Source organism: Macrotis lagotis, chromosome 1, assembly GCF_037893015.1.
Source record: "Macrotis lagotis isolate mMagLag1 chromosome 1, bilby.v1.9.chrom.fasta, whole genome shotgun sequence".
Lineage (NCBI taxonomy): Eukaryota > Metazoa > Chordata > Mammalia > Peramelemorphia > Peramelidae > Macrotis > Macrotis lagotis.
The window spans coordinates 593,716,284-593,737,456 of record NC_133658.1 but is presented as its reverse complement, the minus strand read 5'-3'; the positions used below and the strand labels follow the sequence as shown (position 1 = coordinate 593,737,456).

The window sequence follows — 21,173 nt, the reverse complement described above, 5'->3', positions numbered from 1 at the left end:
AAATTAAGACACTTTGGAAGGAAAGTCATGGCAAATCTGGACAGCATCCTAAAAAGCAGAGACATCACCTTGCTGACAAAAGTCCATTTGGGGCACTTAGGTGGTACAGTGGATAGAGTACCAGCCCTGTAGTCAGGAGGACATGAGTTCAAATCTGATGTTAGACACTTAATACTTATTTAGCTGTGTAACCTGGGGCAAGTCCTTAACCCTATTACCTTGTTAAAAGGCAAAAAGGCAAAAACCAAAAATGTTCATTTAGTCAAAGCTATGGTTTTTCCAGTAGGTAGTGTATGACTGAATTGGACTAAATAGAAAACTGAGAGTTGTAGAATCAATGCTTTCACATATGGTGCTGGAAAAGACTTTTGAGATTCTCTTAGACAGCAAGGAGACCAAATCAATCAATATTTAAGGAAATTAATTCAGGCAATTCACTGCAAGTTCACATACTGAAGCTTAAGCCTAAATACTTTGGTCGCTTAATGAGAAGATGGGACTCACTGAAAAAGACTGATATGGGGAAAGATTGAAGTCAAAAGGAAAAGAGAAGGGTAGAGGATGAGCTGGATAGATGGGGTCATGAAAACGATAAGCATGAACTTGTACAGATTCTGAGACATGGTGGATGAAAGATGGACCCAATATATTTTGGTTCATGGGGTCATGAAGTATCAGACATAACTGAACAACTGAACAAAAACAAACCATTGTAAACAAAATGATAATTTGTGAAATTCCTAATACTTCTTTTCTAATATGAGTACTGGCTAAATGTTTTTTTATCTATCTATCTATCTATCTAATCTAACCTATTTATTTATTGCAAAGTGAATGGGGTTAAGTGGCTTGCCCAAGGCCACACAGCTAGCTAATTATTAAGTGTCTGAATCCGGATTTGAACTCAGGTACTCCTCACTCCAGGGCCGGTGCTCTATCCACTGCGCCACCTAGCTGCCCTGGCTAAATGTTTTTAATAGCAATCGATATTGTTCCCTATATTATGAAAAGGTACAATACATTCATCATTACTTGGTTGCTTCACTGAAATTTGCCACACCAGTTTAGAAACATATCAGTCAGAGATTGAACAGGGTAAGGTTTTCTTGGACTCTGATTTGGGGTTTACCATTTTATTGCAATTAAAATACAGGAATATTATATGAATATTTTAAAACAAAAATGTTCTATATACTCAAATATAAGCCCTTCATGAATTAGTAGGTAAGGAGGGATTAAGAGATGGTTAAGAATGTGTCAGGATAGGTTTTAATCAAGAAGGGCTACCAAGAAGTAAAGCTTATGAATGAATTCTACTAACATAAAGTGAGACAAAGGTCGATAAATGAGAATGTGAAAGGTCTTTTATGAATGGAATGTAGCCTCACATAGAATCTTGCTGCTTGTTGCTCATTTGCTTCACTTGAGTGCCATACAGTAAGATTACAAGTATGATAAAGATGAGCTTGGTCTGAGAGAACAGAAAATGAACATGGGGTGAGTTTCATCTAATGACTAATGAATGTTATCACAATTAGGGAGCTGAAGCAATTGTATTCAGGGACTAGGAAGGCAGCAAAGGCACATTCTTCCATTCTGAGTTTATCTGCACATGATCAAGATGAAAAAAGATGAGACTGAATTTGGCCACAACATTTACTTAGCAGACCTTACATTTTATTTTTTCTTAAAGTGTTGTATTGTCTGTAGGATGCATCAACAATTGGGCCATTCTGGTTTTATTCTAGATTGGAGGATCAGGTTACAATCATGGTTTTGCTTCTTCCTGAGAAAACTCAACCATATATTACATTTCCATATTTAAGAAAGCCTAGTAAGGAATAATAATACCTTCAATATTGATATAGCATGCTCTACTTTTCAAGGTACTAGTATATCTAGTATCTTATTTTCTGTAAAGTCATCAGGGCAGAGATAATTCCCATCTGATAGATAATGTAACTGAGGTAAAGACAGAATAAGTTACTTTCCACTAACAATTAACCTATTACTACTCTGGGACTAGAATTTTAGTCTTCCTGTTCTTACTAACTGACCTTTCCACCACATAATACAGTTCTCAACTTAGAAACTAGATAAATCAAGGAATCAGGAGTGGATGATGAAACATATGTGTGTGTGTGTGTGTGTGTGTGTGTGTGTGTGTGTAGGAGTGACATTTATCTTGCAAGAGGCATCTTAACCTTACAAAAGCATCTATCTACTGACCTCATATAGCAAGATCTCTCCTACATTTAAAACAGTGTTTGATCTACAAGTCCATAACTTTTTAGGAACATACCACTACCTAAAGGAACACTCTGGTAATCTGAATGGAAGGAATATGTCCAAGCAATTAGAACTGGACTTTTTAGCATTTTTAGGATGAGAGGTGTGTCAACTCATCATTAAATTTTTGCTATTACTTGATTAAATTTGTTTAACCTTATACTCCCAGGTCTGGGATGCACTCTGTTAATTTGGCTGAGTGTTGGAGCTTATGTTACCCTTGCCTATATTACTCCTAATAGAGCCATAGTAAGGCAGTTGCCACCTGGGACAATAAGGGTTGTTGTTAGGCCTGTTTTTGGTGGTAAAGTGGATGGAGAAATTGAAAGATAAAATTGATGTCAGTGCTGGGGAGGCCACCATGTGAGGGTTGATGGGAGCAGTGATTTGAAGGAGGGCAAGTGGTACAAGAGTCTACTAGGGGTACATCTGAACCAGTTAATCTTTATAAGTAGGTCATAAGCTTAGTTGTTTGCTTACTGTAAAAGGAATGAAAATGCAGTTTGTGTCTATCCTCTAAGTTTAGGCACCTTTAGACAAAACCTGAATGGTTCCTAGTTGTCTCTCTGATTAAAGTAAGGGAACTTTTGTTCCCAAAGAGAATTCCCTAAAAATAACCACCAGGTGTGAAATTGTTAATAATTTTTTTTTCAAAAAAGACATGTGAACTCTCATTTCTTTTTACAAATCAAAAATTATAGAAATATAACAATTTTTTTGTTAAAAATATTTTTGCCCTCTTACTGCAGCATGTTTCATAAAAGCTTTCAGAAATGTCTACACAGAATTGATGCCAAGGTAAAATATCCTGACTGTAAGGGAAAGAACTGAAGTTGTTATTTGTAAGAAGCTTTATAAATGTCATTCAAACATCCCATCTTATTTTCATTTGCTATTGGATTCTTTACTTAGGCAAATCATGACAAATGCTCTGGAAATTCCTATTTCCTTAGAATGCTAATAAAATCACAAAGACTGCAAGAGGAATTAGTTCTGAAAGAAAAATCTATATTGCATTTCATTGTGTCAGATAAAAATGAAACTACAGGAAAACCTCATTAATTTGGACTCTGCTCATTGATAATTTGTGATAATGGGAAACAGGACTGGGTGGGCTGGATTGAATTTCCTTCCTTCACAGGGAGTACAAATTACTGTGTAAATGCAATTACATGAGGAATGTTATTTATTGATTAATTATATGTCTTAAATACTTAAGAGAACAAGCTATTTACAAGCACCCTCTGGTCTTTTATAAGAACTCGTTTCTTCATTATTTTCCTCAATGTTGTAGCATGATAGGAAAAAAAACCAAACATCTGACTTAGATGATCTGAGTTTTATTCCTTTCTCTACTTAATTAATATGTGACCTTAGTGATTTTTTAAAATTCATTAAGTCTATTCAAAGACTTATTCCTGTGACTTTTCATGTCATGGGACTGATCTGGGGATCTTGAAGGCTACATCTGATAGGTTCTACCATACCGGAAAATGACCAAGTCTTCTTTTCGAGAATTAGCCTAGCTAAGTGTAAGAAGGTTGAGGGTGGAGCCAAGATGGAGGCATGAAAGTAGCATTTCCTGGAAACTCCTTACCCCCAAAACTCCAAAAGTCAAAATTTAGCAAGGCAAAATGCACAGAAAGACTGAGTGATACATTTTCCCAGTCCAAGATAACTTAGAAGTTCTACAGGAAAGGTATGCTTCACTGGGATTGGGGGTTGGAAAAAAGCCCCTGCCACAGTGCAGTGCAGGACAGCCCAGCACAGTCCAGCCCAGCCCAGGGATCACCTGGAACAGCTTGAAGGGGCAGTAAGAGAACTCTGCTGCACCAGAAAGAGTGTGGAGTGAGGAGCATGGCCTCAGAGCAGCCTGCGGTGAAAACCCATATCAGGAATTGGGGAAACCAGCCTGCACCCCCAGAGTACAACCCACAGGCAGTGGGGGGCGGGGAGACTGCAGAAATTCTCTGCCCTCCCTGGGGCAGGATTCAGCTGTTTGTTCACACTCAGATCCAGGTTGCAGTTTGGCCTTCTGTACTAAGATAGCAGGAATTCTCTTCACAGCTTTAAGCAGAGGGGAGCCCTGTGATCATCTATAATATCAAAGCCTAGGCAAGGGAGCATAATATCTTGGAGGAATAAAGGTCCCAGTGGGATGTCCCCCAAAACCCCCCAGAGTCTTGGAAGTGCTGTAAATTAGTCCTGGGCCAAGGAAATGGGCAAACAACAGGAAAAGAAGAAGCTGACCACAGAAAATTACTTTGGTCCCATGGAAGATCAAAACACATATTCTGATGACAAATCAAGCTTCTATATCCAAAAACCTCCAAGAGAAATAGAAAATGGGTTCAGACTATGCATGAGCTCAAAAAAGACTTTTGAAAAGCAATTAAGAGAGGTGGAGGAAAAAGTGAGAGGAGAAATGAGAGCGATGCAGAAAAATCCTGAAAACCAAATCAACAGCTTGGTGAAAGAAATACAAAAAAATACTGAAGAAAATAATATGTTAAAAACCAGTTTAGACCTGATGGAAAAAGCAAAACAAAAGGCAAATGAGGAGAAGAATGCCTTAAAAAGCAGAATTGGTGAGCTAGAAAGGAGATAAAACTAAAGGAAACTGATGACTTTGTGAGAAATCAGGAAGAAATAAAATTCTTCCAAAAAAGCCAAAAATTAGAAGAAAATATGAAATATATCATTGGAAAAACAACTGACATTGAAAACAGATCCAAAAGAAATAATTTTAAAATTATTGGGCTACCTGAAAGTCACGACAAGGAAAGGAGCCTAGACTTGATTTTTCAAGAAATAATACAGCAAAATTGCCCTGAGATCCTAGAAGCAGAGGGTAAAATAGAAATTGAGGGAATTCACTGGTCACCTTCTATAAGAGATGCCAAAAGAAAAACTTCTAGGAATATTATAGCCAAATTCCTCCCAAACTCCCAAATCAACAAGAAAATTCTAAAAGCTGCCAGAAACAAACAATTCAACTACCAAGGCTCTATAGTCAGGATTACACAGGATCTGGCAGTATCTACATTAAAGGCTCATAGGGATTGGAATATAATATTCTGGAAGGCAAAAGATCTTGGTTTACAACTGAAAATCAACTACCCAACAAAACTGAATATCCTCTTTCAGGGGAAAAGATGAACATTATATGAAATGGGACTGTCAAACTTTCCTATTGAAACCAGAGCTAAACAGAAAGTTTGATCTTCAAGTACAGGACTCTGGTGAACCATAGAGGGGTGGATGAAAAGTACTAACTATGAGCAACTTAATAATGTTGAACTGTTTGTATTCCTTCATGGGAAAAAGATACTTATAACTCATATAATCTTTCTCATTTATAAGAATTGTTAGAAGGAGCATATATAGACAAAGCACAGGAAGGAGCAGAATATAATGGTATAATATAGTAAAAAGATGGAGTCAATGGGTGATAAAGGAAAGTACTGGGAAGAAGAGAAAGGAGAGGAAGGAGCTAAGATATTTCACATAAGAGTCAAGAAAAAGCTTTTTCAGTGGAGTGGAACAGGGGAAGGCAAGGGGGAATGAGTGAGTATTCATTCTTATATCAGAAATGGCTCAGAGAGGAAATAACATAGACACTTAATAGGGTGAAGAAATCTATCTTACCTAGAGAAAAATGAGAAGAAAGGGATGGGATAAGGGGGAATGGGCGGAGGGAAGGGAGTAATAGGTGACAGAAGAGAGGGAAGATCATGGGAATGGGTGCTCAGATACAACACACTTTTGAAAAGGGACAGGATTAAAAGAGAGAGAGAATAGAATAAATGAGAGTGGGGAGGAATAGAGTAGAGAGAAATAAAGCTAGTAATAGCAACTGTCGGAAAAATATTGAAGTAACTTCTCTGGTGGACTTATGATAAATAAGACAAGTCACCCCAGAGACAGAGCCATTGGAATCTGAACATAGACTGCAGTAAAATTTTTTTTCTCTCTCTCACTATTATTGAGGTTTTTTATCTTCTTTGGGGGGGGTTATGTTTACTCATATAACAAAATTATTGTAATAATATAAAATAAACAAACAAATAAATGAAAACTATCTTTGATTCAAAAAAAGTGTAAGAAGGTTTTATCACCAGTGGCTACTGGTGATGAATTCTTTGGCCATGACAACCTTCAAAAGAAAGCTAAATAGAAAATGACTTTAGCTTCAGAAAGCTAAATAGAAAATAGCAAATCTGTAAACATGTTAAAGACAAATGTATATGTACAATATTCATCAGATTGTGGCTGAGAGGAGGGGGGTGGGAAGGAAGGGTGGGAAGAAATTTTGTAATTTTAAAATATGCATATGCATATGTGTGAATTTTGGAAATTTCATAAATATCTTTTGGAAAAAAATACAAAATGACTTGTGGTCCTGTATAATTCTCCTTTGCTTCTATAGTAGTGGCAGCAGGATGGAAATGGGGGTAGTAAGAACCACAATGTTTAAATTATCTATGAACTTTAACTAGCTATTGGCAATCTGAGATTTTTATTCATGTCCATCAAATGGACACACTGCTAGAACTGAATGATGTCAACATTGAAATTCTTAACAATAAATGAAATCAGAAGAAAGAATGAAATCGTAACTAAATGGAAAGATTCTCACAGATTTTCCTTGGTAGGTAGCAGAAGGGCCTAGTTTTATTATGCATCCAAAAACAACAAGAAACATCTTTTAGGGGCAACTAGGTGGTGCAGTGGATAGAATACCACCTCTGGAGTCAGGAGAACCTGAGTTCAAATCAGCCTCAGATATTTAATAATTACCTAGCTGTGTGACCTAGGTCAAGTCACTTAATCCCACTGCCTTGCAAAAACCAAACCAAACCAAAAAAACCCCTGTCTTTACAGAGATGCTTGTACTATGCTGATAATTTATAAAAAATATGATGACTATGAAAAAAATTATAGATTATGCAGAGGATGAAGAGGCGAAGAAATTCTATGAAGAATGCCATAAAACCCCCAATGAAATCAATATATTCTTGGTTGTAGGTAGGTGGCATAGTAGATAGGATACCCAGCTTATAGTTAGTAAATCCATCTTCCCGAGATCAGATATGGCTTCAGATATGACTTCCTAGATGTGTGACCCTGGTCAAGTCACTTAACTCTGTTTGCCTTAGTTTCCTCATCTGTAAAAATGAGCTGGAAAAAGGAAATGGATAACAACTTTAATAACTTTGCCAAGAAATGGTGTCACAAAGAGTTGGGTACAACTGAAAAATGATTGTAAACAATAACAAAATACTGTGATGCTCAGTAACATCCATAAAAAGTTGGTAATAGGTGAGGATTTAGAAATAGCACTAAAATCACAAAGAAATATATTGGAAAAATAGATCAAGAATAAGCAATGAGAGGGAAAAAGACCTGCATACTACACAAGTTTTATGTCTGTACGTCAGAAAATTTCTTTGGGGAAATAAATTAGAAGCTGAAGTCATGGTGATCACCAATTAGCACCACAACAAATGAAACTAATATTACTTAAACTGACAGGAAATAATTGTTCCTCATGTGGGAGTCATTCATGAACTAGATGTAAGTCAGACCACAAATTTGTTAGAGATAAAGTTTAACAATAGCATAAAGCTGTAATAAAGAATAAAAAATGAGAAAAAGATGAGGTATACAATTGGAACAACTCACTCTTACTAATGAGAAATGGAACACTCATAGAAGAAAATCTATTGACACAGTCTATAATAGTTTATACTAGATTTTAATCTCTGTATTAATTATAATAAGGAAATAAACAAAAGTAAAAATATGCATTTTAATCAATAAACATTTGACTTATTTGCCAAACAAAGTTATATGGATGGCAGCCAAAAGATATCATTTTGATTATAAACCCATTTTAAAAATCTCATAAAGAAGACATATACCATAAAAAGAAAGACCCCATACACACCAAAATATTTACATTTATTTTGTAGTAGCATAGAAAAGGAAACAAAGTAACTGAACCATAAAACAGTGTGTGTGTGTGTGTATATATCTATATCACAACAGCTTAATTGGAGAGAACAATGACAATGAAACAGCTGAAACTGTGAACTTAAAGTTATCAAGACTTGTTCCAAATATGAGAAGACACTTCCCTTCTCTCTTTTGTAGAGGTGTGGAAAACTGTACATGTCATCAGACTTTTCTGATATATTGGTTAATTTTAGTCTTTTTTTCCCCTCCAAGTTATACTTCTTCAGGATGAAGAAAGGGGAAAATTGGGAAATGTGAGGTATAGACAAAATTTGTAATTTTTTATTTAAAATCTTATGGATATAAATGCAGAAAGATCATAAAGATTATTGCCTCATAAAATAGGAGAGAAAAGGAAAACCAGTTTAAGAAAAATTGGGTGAAATACCCAAGTTAAGTCATTTTGAGAGCACTTAATAAAAATGAAAAATGAATTCACAGAAGAGAAATGGAGAAGATAGGAAAATATTTTTATAACTAATATTTTTTCACTATTAAAAACCACAGAGCCATCACACATGGATTCTAACATCACAAAACTCAGATGTAATTTGAAAGGATATAGAAATGGCACTAAAAAGCACAAATATAGGAAAAACAGCCAAATTAGTCCACCTAGATATGAGATTCAAGTTGGAGGTATTGTAATTGTGGAAAAAAACAAAATTCTTGTAACAAATAGGGAGGTCTATATATTGGTAATTTTTAAAAATACATGCCTCATTTTGCATGACATCCCTTTATCTTCTGGAATCAGAAGTGACTATTATGCTGATCAAAATCTTTAGTTTTCAATCTGATTGTCTTTTTTTAGTTTTAGTTTTAGTTTTTTGCAAAGCAATGGGGGTTAAGTGACTTGCCCAAGGCCACACAGCTAAGTAATTATTAAGTGTCTGAGGCTGGATTTGAACTCAGGTACTCCTGACTCCAGGGCCAGTGCACTATCCACTGTGCCACCTAGCTGCCCCCCCAATCTGATTGTCTTTACAATATATTTTTTTATTATATAATTCATTCTCCTGGTTCTGTTTATTCTATTTCAGCTCATGTAGGGCTTTCCTGGTTTTTTTTGAAAATATCCCTTTTATCATGTCTTAGGGTACAATACTATTCCATTACATTCTTAGATTATAATTTAGATATCTTTTCCCCAACAGATGGTTTTCAGTACTTTGCTACCACAAAAAATACTATACAAACACATAGATCCTTTTCTTCTTTCTTTGATTACTTTGTGTTATAGACCCAGTAGTGGTATCATTGGGTCAAAAATGTAGTTTGGTAACATTAAAGACACAGTTTCAAATGAAAACGTTTGATTTGATAGAGCAAAAAATAACCTTAAAGGCTCTCTTTCAATAAGTTGTCTCTTACTGTGAGCCAGTAAATGTTTAACGACCAGCACCCCTAAAAAAAAGAATTATACTCTCAAGTTTAATCTGTATTACTAACATTTTATCATTTTTATTAAGTCATTATTATTCTCTTTTCTTACTAATATTCTATTGTTTTTCTTAATCACTCATAGTCATGGGAGGTGTACTGCTAAATATTTGACATCTGGCTAAATTGTAAAGTATAAACATGACACATTTTAAAATCTAATCTGCATTTTAGGTCATTTTTTTGTCATTTTTTATTATTTTCTTTGGGCAAGACAAATCAAGCCCTGACTCGTAGCATTTGTCAATTTCTGAGTTATAAATGTTCACACTGAAAATTTAGTAATTGATTTTTGCAAGTCAGTTTGAGCTGGAATACCCCATGGAAAACAATAGTGACTGAAGGATTAAAAATGAATATCACTCAGAGAACAATGGAAAGGAGCATGGTGGGTACAAAATAAAACACCTAACAACTAAAGAACAAGAGATGTCAGAAAAAGAAAACAGGTGGGTCCCATGGCTATAGTAAGAATTAGATGTATTGATCAACCAGTTTGTGTTAATCACCAATGATATGGGGACAGTTTGTGTAAAGGCATGGAAGGCAGGAGACTGGATATCATGTAGCAAGGAGGCCAGTTTGATTGAAATGTGGAGTACAAAAGACCATAATTTTGGAATCTAAGGACTTGGGTTCAAATCCTGACTTGGACATTTAACAACCTATATAAACTCTGTTACCTTGGACAAGCCTCTTAACTTTCCTGGTTCCCAGTTCCCTCATCTGTAAAGTGAGGGTGTTGTATATGATGAATTCTGAAGAAATTCTCTAAGTCCAAAAGTACATGTGTTATTATAGATCTTAAGTCTATTACTGCTGATCAGAGTTGTGAATTCTTTCAAAGTTGTTTATTTACTTCTTGATCTATGTCCTCATGATTATGATTCTATGAGTGATATATAGTCAAACTAGAAAGAGAAGATATAATAGGATTCTAAAGGGCTCTAAGGGCCAAAAAGAAGAGTTTGTATTTTATATTAGAAATAATATGGAACAACTGAAGCTTCTTGATTAGTTTTCTTACTTTAATAATATCCATTCAACATCAAGAAAAAGGGGAGAAGGTTCCAACACATTGAATGGCTTCTCCCTAGTCCATACCACCAAATCTCTAAAATGAACTTATACACTGACATGGACAAGAGTCACTGAGAAGGGTCAAACATGGATGAGTTGGAATCTTCTTTGCTGAAGCATATTCAATGTTGTTATCACAGATCCATTTGGATCTCAGATACCTCAATGTTAATCAGGACATTAATTGCCCCACTGAATTGTTTTAAGAAACCAAAAAAATTTGGGTCATATTTATATTTAGAGGCAGTTTAGCATAGTGGATAGAGTGAATGCTAGACTTTGGGTCAAGAGGAAATGATACTAGCTATATGACACTGGGCAAGTCACTAAATATCTCTTTACAGCTACTCTCTGGAATTTATCCATATTATAGATACTTTTGACAAGATTGATTTAGGGAATTCCTCATGTTGACAAAAGCATAAATCTTTTGATGATTTTTTTACTTGAATTATCATCAAACTTTTGAGTTCTAGCATAGAATGTCAGTATTACATATGCTATGAGGAAGAAATTCCAGATAGGAAGAGATCAGAACTCATAGCTGATCCTTTTATACTCTCCTGAATTTCTATTTCCCTTGCAGATTCCTATATAGTAGCTTCTCCTTGGTAACTGAGAAAACCAGTCTTTCATACTTAGGCTCCAGAGTTAATGTGATCTCTTACTCTTTTTTTCCAAGGCAATGGGGTTAATTGGCTTGCTCAAGGTCACACAGCTAGGTAATTATTAAGTGTCTGAGGTCGGATTTGAACTCAGGTACTCTTGACTCCAGGGCCAGTGCTCTATCCACTGCACCACCTAGCTGCCCCTGATCTCTTACTCTCTTTTTCAAAAATATGAAAGGTAACAAAAGATAAAATGACAAAAAAAATATATAAAGGCATGAGTTTATAGAGAACAAAACCATTATTGATTATTATATTAAAATTCAATACTAGGGTTTAGCCAGAGTTTAGTTTTATTAGCCCCACTTATTAGAAACCTTAATTCTAAAGTACTTTGTCAGACTTCCTAGGGCATATTTTGAGGGCAAGTTAGAGACTTCCTAAGAATTGTCAATCTTGATAACCACTATCTATTTATGGTATTTCATGCTGAGATAAATGATACCGCCAGAAAGAACATAGAAAACATACTTAAAGATTATGATAGTCTGAGGAAAAAAAATCTGAAGACTTTGGGGAAAACAGATGGTATTTGTAAGTCTATTTTTGATTCAAAGTAGTAGATTGAGAAGAGAAAGTCAGATCTAGGAAGCAAACAATGGGATGAAAAGGCATTTGAGATTGGGATTTGAATGTCTGGAGCAAAGCTTAAATTATAGGAATGAAGGACTCTTCAGAAGACAAAGAGTAGGTTGGCAAGAAGTAATAAAATTTAATAAAAATTAAACATCTATTAAGCATCTTGTGAATCAAATCAAGGGGGCATTAAAATGACTATGGCAGGGGATGTGAAAAGTGCCTATACATACCTCCCAAGTCAGATATACAAAATTGCATGAATAAAAGGATGAAGTAGTCAAAATTTTTTAAAAAACCTCTATAGCTTTTGATGTGTATATATAATGGGTAATAAATATGGCAAAATAAGGTATCTTGGCCAACTCAAATTTCTAAATACATGCGTGGAAAATGGAAGCAAGAATAGATAGCAGAGATCCGATAGAAAAGAATAGCAGTTTTACAGATTTCTAGAAGATTCATGTGAGAAGCACCTGAAAGAAGAATGAGTTGGAGGAGTGACATATGAAGGATGGCAAAAGAGGGTTTTAAGATTTAGTAATCTTGGAGACTAGGTAAATTCAAAGAAGTAAATGAATAATGATTGTGGAGGACAAGATGGTGATCATTGTCAATAGAATAGAAGACAGAGCTACTCATTCCTTCATTTGCTTCTATTTTCTCTGGCATGTAGAACGATCTCTGGATTGGGAAGGATGAAACCAAAATGAAACCAAGGAGTTGAAATGGAAGCTGTAAGGAGATGGTAAGGAAGCACAAAAAGCTGTTTTCAAGTCATCACTCCCACCTGAATTACACCCCAAGGTACTGAATGATTTGGATGATTTTATTGCTCATCAGCTATCATTGATCTTTAAATGAAGGATGAGAGGGATTGTGGGACTAAAGAAGGGAAATTTCAAATCTAGTAAATTTCAAATCTGGCCTCAGATACTTGCTAGCTGCGTGACCCTGGATAAATCACTTAACTCTGTTTGCCTCAGTTTTCGCATCTATAAAATGATCTAGAGAAGGAAATGATAAACCATTCCAGTATTTAGTTTCCATTTACATTCTTGTTATATCTATTGTTTTTTCTTTCTTCTGCTCATTTTACTCTTTATTGGTTCAATTAATTACATTTCTCAAATTTATCAGATAAATAAGATCACCACTCTAGAGTTGGGATCTCAGAGATCATTTAGTTTAACCTCATTTTTTAAATTAAAAAATTTTCAATACAGTTTTGCTTTTCCCACCTCCTTTGAAAAATCAAGAAGGACAAATTTCTTCACTGACCAAGAATGGTCATGTCCATATCTCAGGCTGCACTCTGTGTCCATTACCACTCCAAGAGGTGTTAACCATCTTATTCTACCAGGGAAGTTGTGACTTGTCCAAGATCACATAAGTACTAAGTAGCAGATGATTTGAACCCGGGTCCTTAAATTCTTGAGACAGTGATATTTCCATTATTTTGTTGTTCAGTTGTTTTCAGTTGTGCCAGACTCTTCATGACTCCATTTGGGGTTTTCTTCGCAATGATACTGGAATAGTTTGTCATTTCCTTCTTCAGCTCATTTTACAGATGAAGAGCTGACTCTTAAGTATTTTGAGGTCAGATTTAAACTCAGGAAGATGAGTCTTCATGACTTCAGGTTCAGCCCTCCATCCTCTGTACCACCATGCTGCCCTATTTTCAGCAGTATAAGTGCAATAATATTCTATGACATTTATGTGCCATAATTCATTTAATCATTCCCCATTTTATGACCATGCACTATGTTTCCAGTTCTTTGTTTCTACAAAAAAAAATATTTCTCTCAATATTTTGGTGTATATAGAATCTTTCTATCTTTGACCTCATTGGGCAGATATGTTTGTCTTTTAGTAGGATCTGTGGGTGAATGAGACTTTAAAAAAGGCAGATATTAACCTGATTTTCAAAATGGAGAAAAGGGTAAAAGTACAAGTCACTTTATTTCCTAGAAAAATTCTTCAAGGAATGAAAAGAAGGATTTTCTTTCTGAGCATTTAAAAGGGGAAACTAGTATGTTCCTTCATTAAGGGGAAAAAAAACCATGCCAGATGAACATCATTTTCTTTTCTGATAGAATTACTGCCATTATTGGAAGATCATGCCAATGTTGCAAATATCATACACCTGGATTTTTAGCAAAGTGTTTGTCAGGAGAGCCTTCTGAACAATGTAGAGACATATGTCTTAAATTCTAGTGCTGTTAAGTGGATTCAGAAATAGTTGAATGATTGGTTCCCAAGATAAGCTATTAACAGGTTGATGTCAACTCTCAAAATGATCTTTAAGGAAGGATACCAGGGATCTGCTCTTACTACTCTGCTTTTGACATTTTATTCAGTTACTTGGATTGAAGTATAGGTGTATGCCTCTCAGATTTTCAGATAACACAAAGCTGGGAATTATAGTTACTACTTTGAACGACAGAATTAGAATTTCTTTTTTTAAAAGGCAAATGGGTTCAAATACACTGAATTCAACAATGGGTTGAATCTAGTAAGACAAAATTCAATAGAAATAAAATTATATTCTTGGGCTTAAACATCAACTTCATAAGTCCAGGGAAGTGAAGGCTTTGTCTGAATAAGAAACTGAGAAAAAGTTGTGGCAAAATAAACAGCTAACATTGTCTTAGACTCTATTAGAAGAGGCAAAGAGTGTTCAGGATGAGGAAAGTAATAACCTTGCAGCATTCATCCCTGGTCAGAAGACATCTGGAGCAACATTTTAGGAAGAGCATTGTCTTTGAGGATTGGGACTCTTTTTTTGCCTTTTTGTATTTATTGGTTTATTATGGAAAATATCCAGTGGTAGATAATCATAATGGACAGTGTCCTGGAAAGAATCAATTGAAGGGTCTGAGAATGTTTAGCCTGGAAAAGAAAAAGACTTAAGAGAGAACATTAAAGCTGTCTTTAAGTATTTAAAGGGATGACATGATGAAGAGGGATCACATTCAGTATGCTTGTTAATGGAAGACAGAATTGGGGGGAAGCTGTGGAGGGATATTTGAGGAAGGGATCAATTGCATAACAGTTAGAAGTATCTGACAATTTAGTTTCCAAAGTCCCTTAAATTGGAAAGATTCTGTAAATTTTTTAAATATCTGAAATAGTTCAGGAAGAAGACTCTGACTTTCTTGCCCTTACAATACTATGATTTATTTTCATGTTAATGTCTCTAGACCTTGTCTTCTTCATGTGTTAAAAGGAGGGATCAGCAAGATAATCTTAAAATATACAAAACATTGTATATTTAATTGTGTTGTCTAGAGTTGAAGGGAGACTCATAGCCAAAATTACTTATAAGTTATTTATATGGGAATAATGCAATAATTTTGGGAAAATTATCTCATCTTCCTGTCCCAGGATTAATGCAAACAAAGACATATTTAGTTGAACAAGGAAAGCCAACTGAGAGAAATTGCTCACAATACCTTACACACATTGCTCCATTCCCCTGGTCCATTTTCATTGACTGCACGAACTTTAAATAGATATTCTGTGCAGGGAGTTAGATTATGTAGCTCCAGGTTCTGTTGCATTATGTCTTGAATATGTCCACAAAGTTCTGTCTGGACATTATTGGGAGGATGAACAATAAGTTCATAGAATTCCATCTCGAAATAATCCACATCTTCTGCGGGACATGTCCAGTAGATCTGTGAAGGAAGAACAATTCTGCATGGCTCTGACATACAAGACTGTAGTTTATTCTTTCCTACCCAACTCCCTTTCAAAAATTCATACAAATTATGTTCAGCATTACCTCTGTTTTAATTTGAATATCTATGGCAATGTGCTTTTGGCTACTCCTTCCTGCATAATAAAGACTGACATAATGAGGATAACATATATGATCTTTGGATTGTACACTTAATAACTGTGAAATCATGGACAAGTAAGTTAACCCTCTTTGTCTTCAGCTGCTTCATTCATAAAACAGAGATAATAATACTTTGCACTGTCAGCTTCACAAGGCTTCTTGCTGTGAAGAAATCACTTTGTAAACTTTGAAAGGGCTATGCAAATGTGTTAAAAATAATATCATTTAACATGCCTCAAATAGGACCAAAATATTGGTTTTTAAATAAGTATTTTTGGAATGTTTCAACCTATTACTTCAACTCAGACCCTTGGGCCATATAACTTAGTACTTTCTCTCTGATAATAATGTGTGTCCTTCATTGTCCAAGAAGACCACAACATATCAAGGAAGTGATGCCATGACACATGATGTAAATTGGATTTGAGTGAGGGGGTTCTGTGCTAAGTCGCCAGCCTCAGTTTCTCCTCCAGAGTCATCTGGGTCCAGTGGCCAAATATGAATCAGGAAAACTAGAAATGCCCCTGGATGTGAGTCAATCAGGTTACATAGCTAGTAACAGTCAAGTATCTAGGCTGGATTCAAATTCCCATCCTCTTGACTCCAAGACTCTATCCCCTGTGCCACCTAGCTGCCTCTTTCTGATAGGAACACCAAAGAATGTGTTTCAGAATATCCTTTCTGATATCAACATTAATTGGTTAGGTGCATCCCCCAAGCAATCTGATTTCATAATCAAGAACTCATAATTAAACCATTTTATATGTAAATTAAATTCTACTTCTTTAAAGACATTTTTATTCTTACTGACTATACCCCTTCATTACCAATTGGCAATTGGCTTTCTACAACAAAAGAATATAATACCTACAACTTACTGCTGATGAGTTCATTACTTAGCTTCCTGATCTTCAGACATCTGGTACAGATTCTTGCTCAGACTACACTCAAAGTCATTTCAGTTTGGTTGCTAGAACTACACTCTGCTGACATAACCTTGGAGGACATGGAGTTAGTATCATACTACAATGGCAGAAACATGATTGGAACTGGACCTATGATTTTATAGCTATAGGGAACTCCTAGGTAAATAAACTGCTTCTTCCAGTACAGGTTGGTACTTGGTACCTTCTTTGCAACTTAGAGCACTGAGAATTTAAATGCAGTATAACAGTCACATATCTATCTATCTATCTATCTATCTATCTATCTATCTATCTATCTGCCAAAATACATGTGTGTATATATATATATATATGTATATATATACATATATATACATATATATACATATATATATATATATGTCAAAAGTTCCATTAAGTTCTTATTGATGGACAGTGACTTGGTAGGATACATTATATTATGGATGGGGATGCATCATGGTCTTGCATCTCCATCATTTCTCCAGTACATATTGAAGAGAAGCTCTATGAATGTGGGAACACCTCAGGCTGTAACTTAGTCTTTTCTTGTTAACTCCACAACATCTCTATCACATCTGTTACCTTTCTGTTCTCATACCACAGTCTAATTTAGGCCTTTATCACCTCTTGGTGGGACTGAAGCAATAACCCCCCTAATTGACTTTCTAATCTTCAGCCTCTCCCCTTACTAAATCATCTTCCTCAGAGTGAGTCACTATGACTCATTTGCTATTCCTAAAGAATGGATCTGACTATGCTATCTCCCATTTCAAGAAACTAGAAGGTCTTCCAGTTGCCTCAATGGTAAAATACAAATTCTTCTTTCACTATTTAAAGCCCTTCACTTTCAGGCTCCAACCTAAATTTGTTCCCCCAGGTTAATTCCACATTTCTCATTCTCAATTTACATTACGTATTCCTTTGCAGTGACATTGCTTGAGGGTAACCCTCTGCCTGTAATAGCTTTCTTCTTTTTCCTTTGTTTTGGACCCCCAGCTACCTTTGAGGCTCAGTTCACATGCCATCTCCTACAAGAGTTCTTGCTATTTCCGTGAACTTGGTAGTCTTGCTACCAATTTATTTTTGTATTTATTTAAAGTATTATTGTTTTCACTTATCCAAATATATAGTTTCCCTAGAAGGGAAGTAAGTTTCTTGAGAGTAGGGACTGTTTTGCTTTTTTCTTTATCTCTAGTATCTCCATGTTTGGTTGGTTGGTTGGTTGGTTGTTGTCCTCTCTTCTTGAAGAGGACACCAAAACAACACTGTGATGTTTCCAATTATGGCTGATCAGATCAATACTAATTCCAAATGCTCTAACACAGGTCGGGCACAAATAGGCCATGTGAACACTTGGGGTGGAGTCTCTAAATTTCTGTATCTCATGTTTCCTTTGAGCTACTTCAATTCTGTTTTGCTCATAGAGCACAGCATTCTCTTTAATGGGGCATGCCATGCTGGACAGTCCTCCTGTACCAGTATCTCCCATGGCATGATCAATTCCAAAGTTCTTGAAAGACCTTCAGGGTGTTCTTGTATTACCTTTTTCTGACCCTTTGTGTGAGTTCTCTATAAAAACAGTCTTATAAACAAGCCTCTATTTGGCATTTATACAATGTGGTCAGTCTATCTGAGTTATGTTCACTGTAGTAGAATTTAGGTGCTTGACTGCTTAGTTCAAGAAAGGCCCTCAGTGTCTGGTATCTTCTCCTGCTAGGTGATCTTCAGAAATCCTAACACAATTTAAATGGAAGCAATTCAGTTTACTGACATGGTGTTGGTAGATTGTCTAAGTTTCACAGGCACATAGCAATGAGGTCAGCAAACGGTTCTGTGGATCTTCAGTTTGGTAGTCAGTCTACACTTTCAGAACCTCTCAAATACTGAGCTAGCTTTGGTAATGCATGCATCAACCTCGTCATCAATGTGTACCTTCCTGGAAAGTACACTGCCAAGAGAAGTAAACTCATCCACAGTATTCAAAAGTTCTCTATTTGTTGTAACTGATGGTTTCACATATGGATGATGTGGTGTTTGATAAAGCACTTGTGTTTTCTTGGTATTAATTGTTAGTCTAAAATGAGCACAAACAGCAGAGAATTAATCCATACTTTGTTGCATCTCAGCATTAAGTGCACAATCATCTGCAAACAGATCATGTACCAACACACAGTCCATTTTGGTCTTGGCTTGTAGCTTTTTCAAATTGAAGAATTTACCCTTAGTGTGATAGCTGGTCTTGATGTCGTGTTAATCTTCACTGAAGATGTTTGACAACATAGATGAAAAAGATCATATTAAAAAGAATGGGAGGCAGGACATAAATCTTGCTTCACTTTATTGGTGACTGGGAAATCTTGAGAACATCATCCACTATCAGAACCCAGGAAAGCATGCAGTCATGAAACAGTTGTATAAGATTGATGAACTTCCCTGGGCAACCAAATTTTGACACAATTTTTCATAAACCCTCATGACTGATGGTATCAAAATCCTTGGTCAGATCTACAAATATTGTGTATAGACCTCTGTTCTGCTCCTGGTATTTTTCCTGGAGTTGTTGAAGAATAAACACTATATTGACTGTTCCTTGATTCTTTTTTTATTAGGTTTTTGCAAGGCAAATGGGGTTAAGTGGCTTGCCCAAGGCCACACAGCTAGGTAATTATTAAGTGTCTGAGACCGGATTTGAACCCAGGTACTCCTGACTCCGGGGCGAGTGCTTTATCCACTGTGCCACCTAGCTGCCCCTGTTCCTTGATTCTTTCTGGCTTTCAGGGAGGTGACCATCTTCTAGGTGAAGAAGGGTCAGTTCTTTGAGAAGGACTCTAAAGAGAATCATAACAGTAAGAATTAAGAAACACCCCTGTGGTTGTCACAGGGCAATCTATTCCCTTAACCTTTATGGAGATGAACAATGGAGGCATTTCTTGAACTTCTGGGGGTAACCTCCTCATGCCACATAACTTAGAAAAATTTAGTCAGCTTTTATATGAGCAAAGGACCCTTCCCCCAACCTTATAGATCTCAGATGAAATAGGATCAGCACCAGGTGTTTTGCCATATGAAAGGAGCCTAATGGTATTGAAAACCTCTTCTTCAGTTGGAATATCAGGTAGGGAAGAATTGACTTCAACCTGATGTTAACAATGACTGATGTAAATGGTCAATGGCTTCAAAATTGATTGATGACTGTCTGTTGAGATCACTATGGAAGTGATCTCTCCAGGATCATGTTCCTATCAAATGTAACTCCATTAGCACTGAGTAATTGAGATTCAGCATGAGATTCACCCATAAATAGCCTTCAGGGCATCATAAAAGCCCTTTGAATTGTTACTGTCAGCATAAGACTGAATTTCATCTGTCTTCTTACTGAGCTAAGAATCCTGCATTTCTTCAAGCTTCTCATATATTTTACTTTTGATAGAATTAAATGTTATCTTCTTAGAAGCAGATGAGCTATACTGCTGGTAAAACCCTGTAGAGTTCTGCTTTTGTTTATTTGTTTGTTTAGCAGCTTCTGTATTTCCCCATCATTTTCATCAAACCAGTCTTGGTCTTTATATGTATTCTGACCCAGATGAGCAAATGCAGTACTGAAGATCAAATCTCTGAAAGCTGCCTGCTCCTTTTGGACTATATACTATTGCTAACTATGTGTTGGCTCAACTTTCTCTCCAAATGAGCAAAAATTGTTCCTGATCAGAAAATCACTCTAATCTATTGATATTAATTCTTCTAGTAGTCATTTTGCCTTGGAATCACCACTTCAGTTGATCCCAGATGTTTAGCTTGATGAGGATATGTCTATGATCAGTCCAGGACTTTGTGCCACACAATACTGTTGTCATTCTTCTGTCTTTTCTCCTTACAATCACATAATCTATCAGATGCCAATATTTGTTGTGAGGGTGTTTCCATGAAGTTTTACTACATTTAGGTAAATAAAAGGCAGTATTTATGATGATAAAGTCATGAGATACATAAGTCTTTAATAGAAGGGGATCATTGCTATTGCTGTTTTCAGCTCCATATTTTCTAAGGGGTCCCCATCATGTCTGGTAGTCTGAGAATTGTAAGCTTGTCTTCTTTTTGCACACTGATGATTCAAGTTTTCACAAAGTTTTTCTTTGACCCCATCAAAGTTCATTATGGTGGGAACATAGGCACTGATGATGTGATATATCCCTACAAGTGGCAATTGAATTGTCATAATCAGGTCATTCACTTCTTTTTGTAGGCATATTCATTTGTTGATTGATTTTGATTTTAAAACCTATACCAGCTTCATAGCACTTCCCTTCTCTGAACTTCTCCAGAAAACAT

General features: G+C 35.9%; 1 protein-coding gene and 1 long non-coding RNA gene across 2 annotated transcripts in view; one reads left to right on the top strand and one right to left on the bottom strand.

The window, feature by feature from the left end:
• Nucleotides 1-21,173, top strand: part of LOC141507332 (uncharacterized) — a 148,104-nt gene that overhangs the window by 68,156 nt on the left and 58,775 nt on the right. The window contains exon 3 of the long non-coding RNA XR_012474121.1: nt 12,751-12,881. This is a non-coding gene — a long non-coding RNA (uncharacterized LOC141507332). The remainder of the gene's footprint in view (nt 1-12,750; nt 12,882-21,173) is intronic.
• Nucleotides 1-21,173, bottom strand: part of TRIM42 (tripartite motif containing 42) — a 65,574-nt gene that overhangs the window by 4,068 nt on the left and 40,333 nt on the right. Inside the window, exon 4 of the mRNA XM_074214893.1 lies at nt 15,530-15,754. Within this exon, the coding sequence (XP_074070994.1) occupies nt 15,530-15,754 (225 nt within the window). The remainder of the gene's footprint in view (nt 1-15,529; nt 15,755-21,173) is intronic.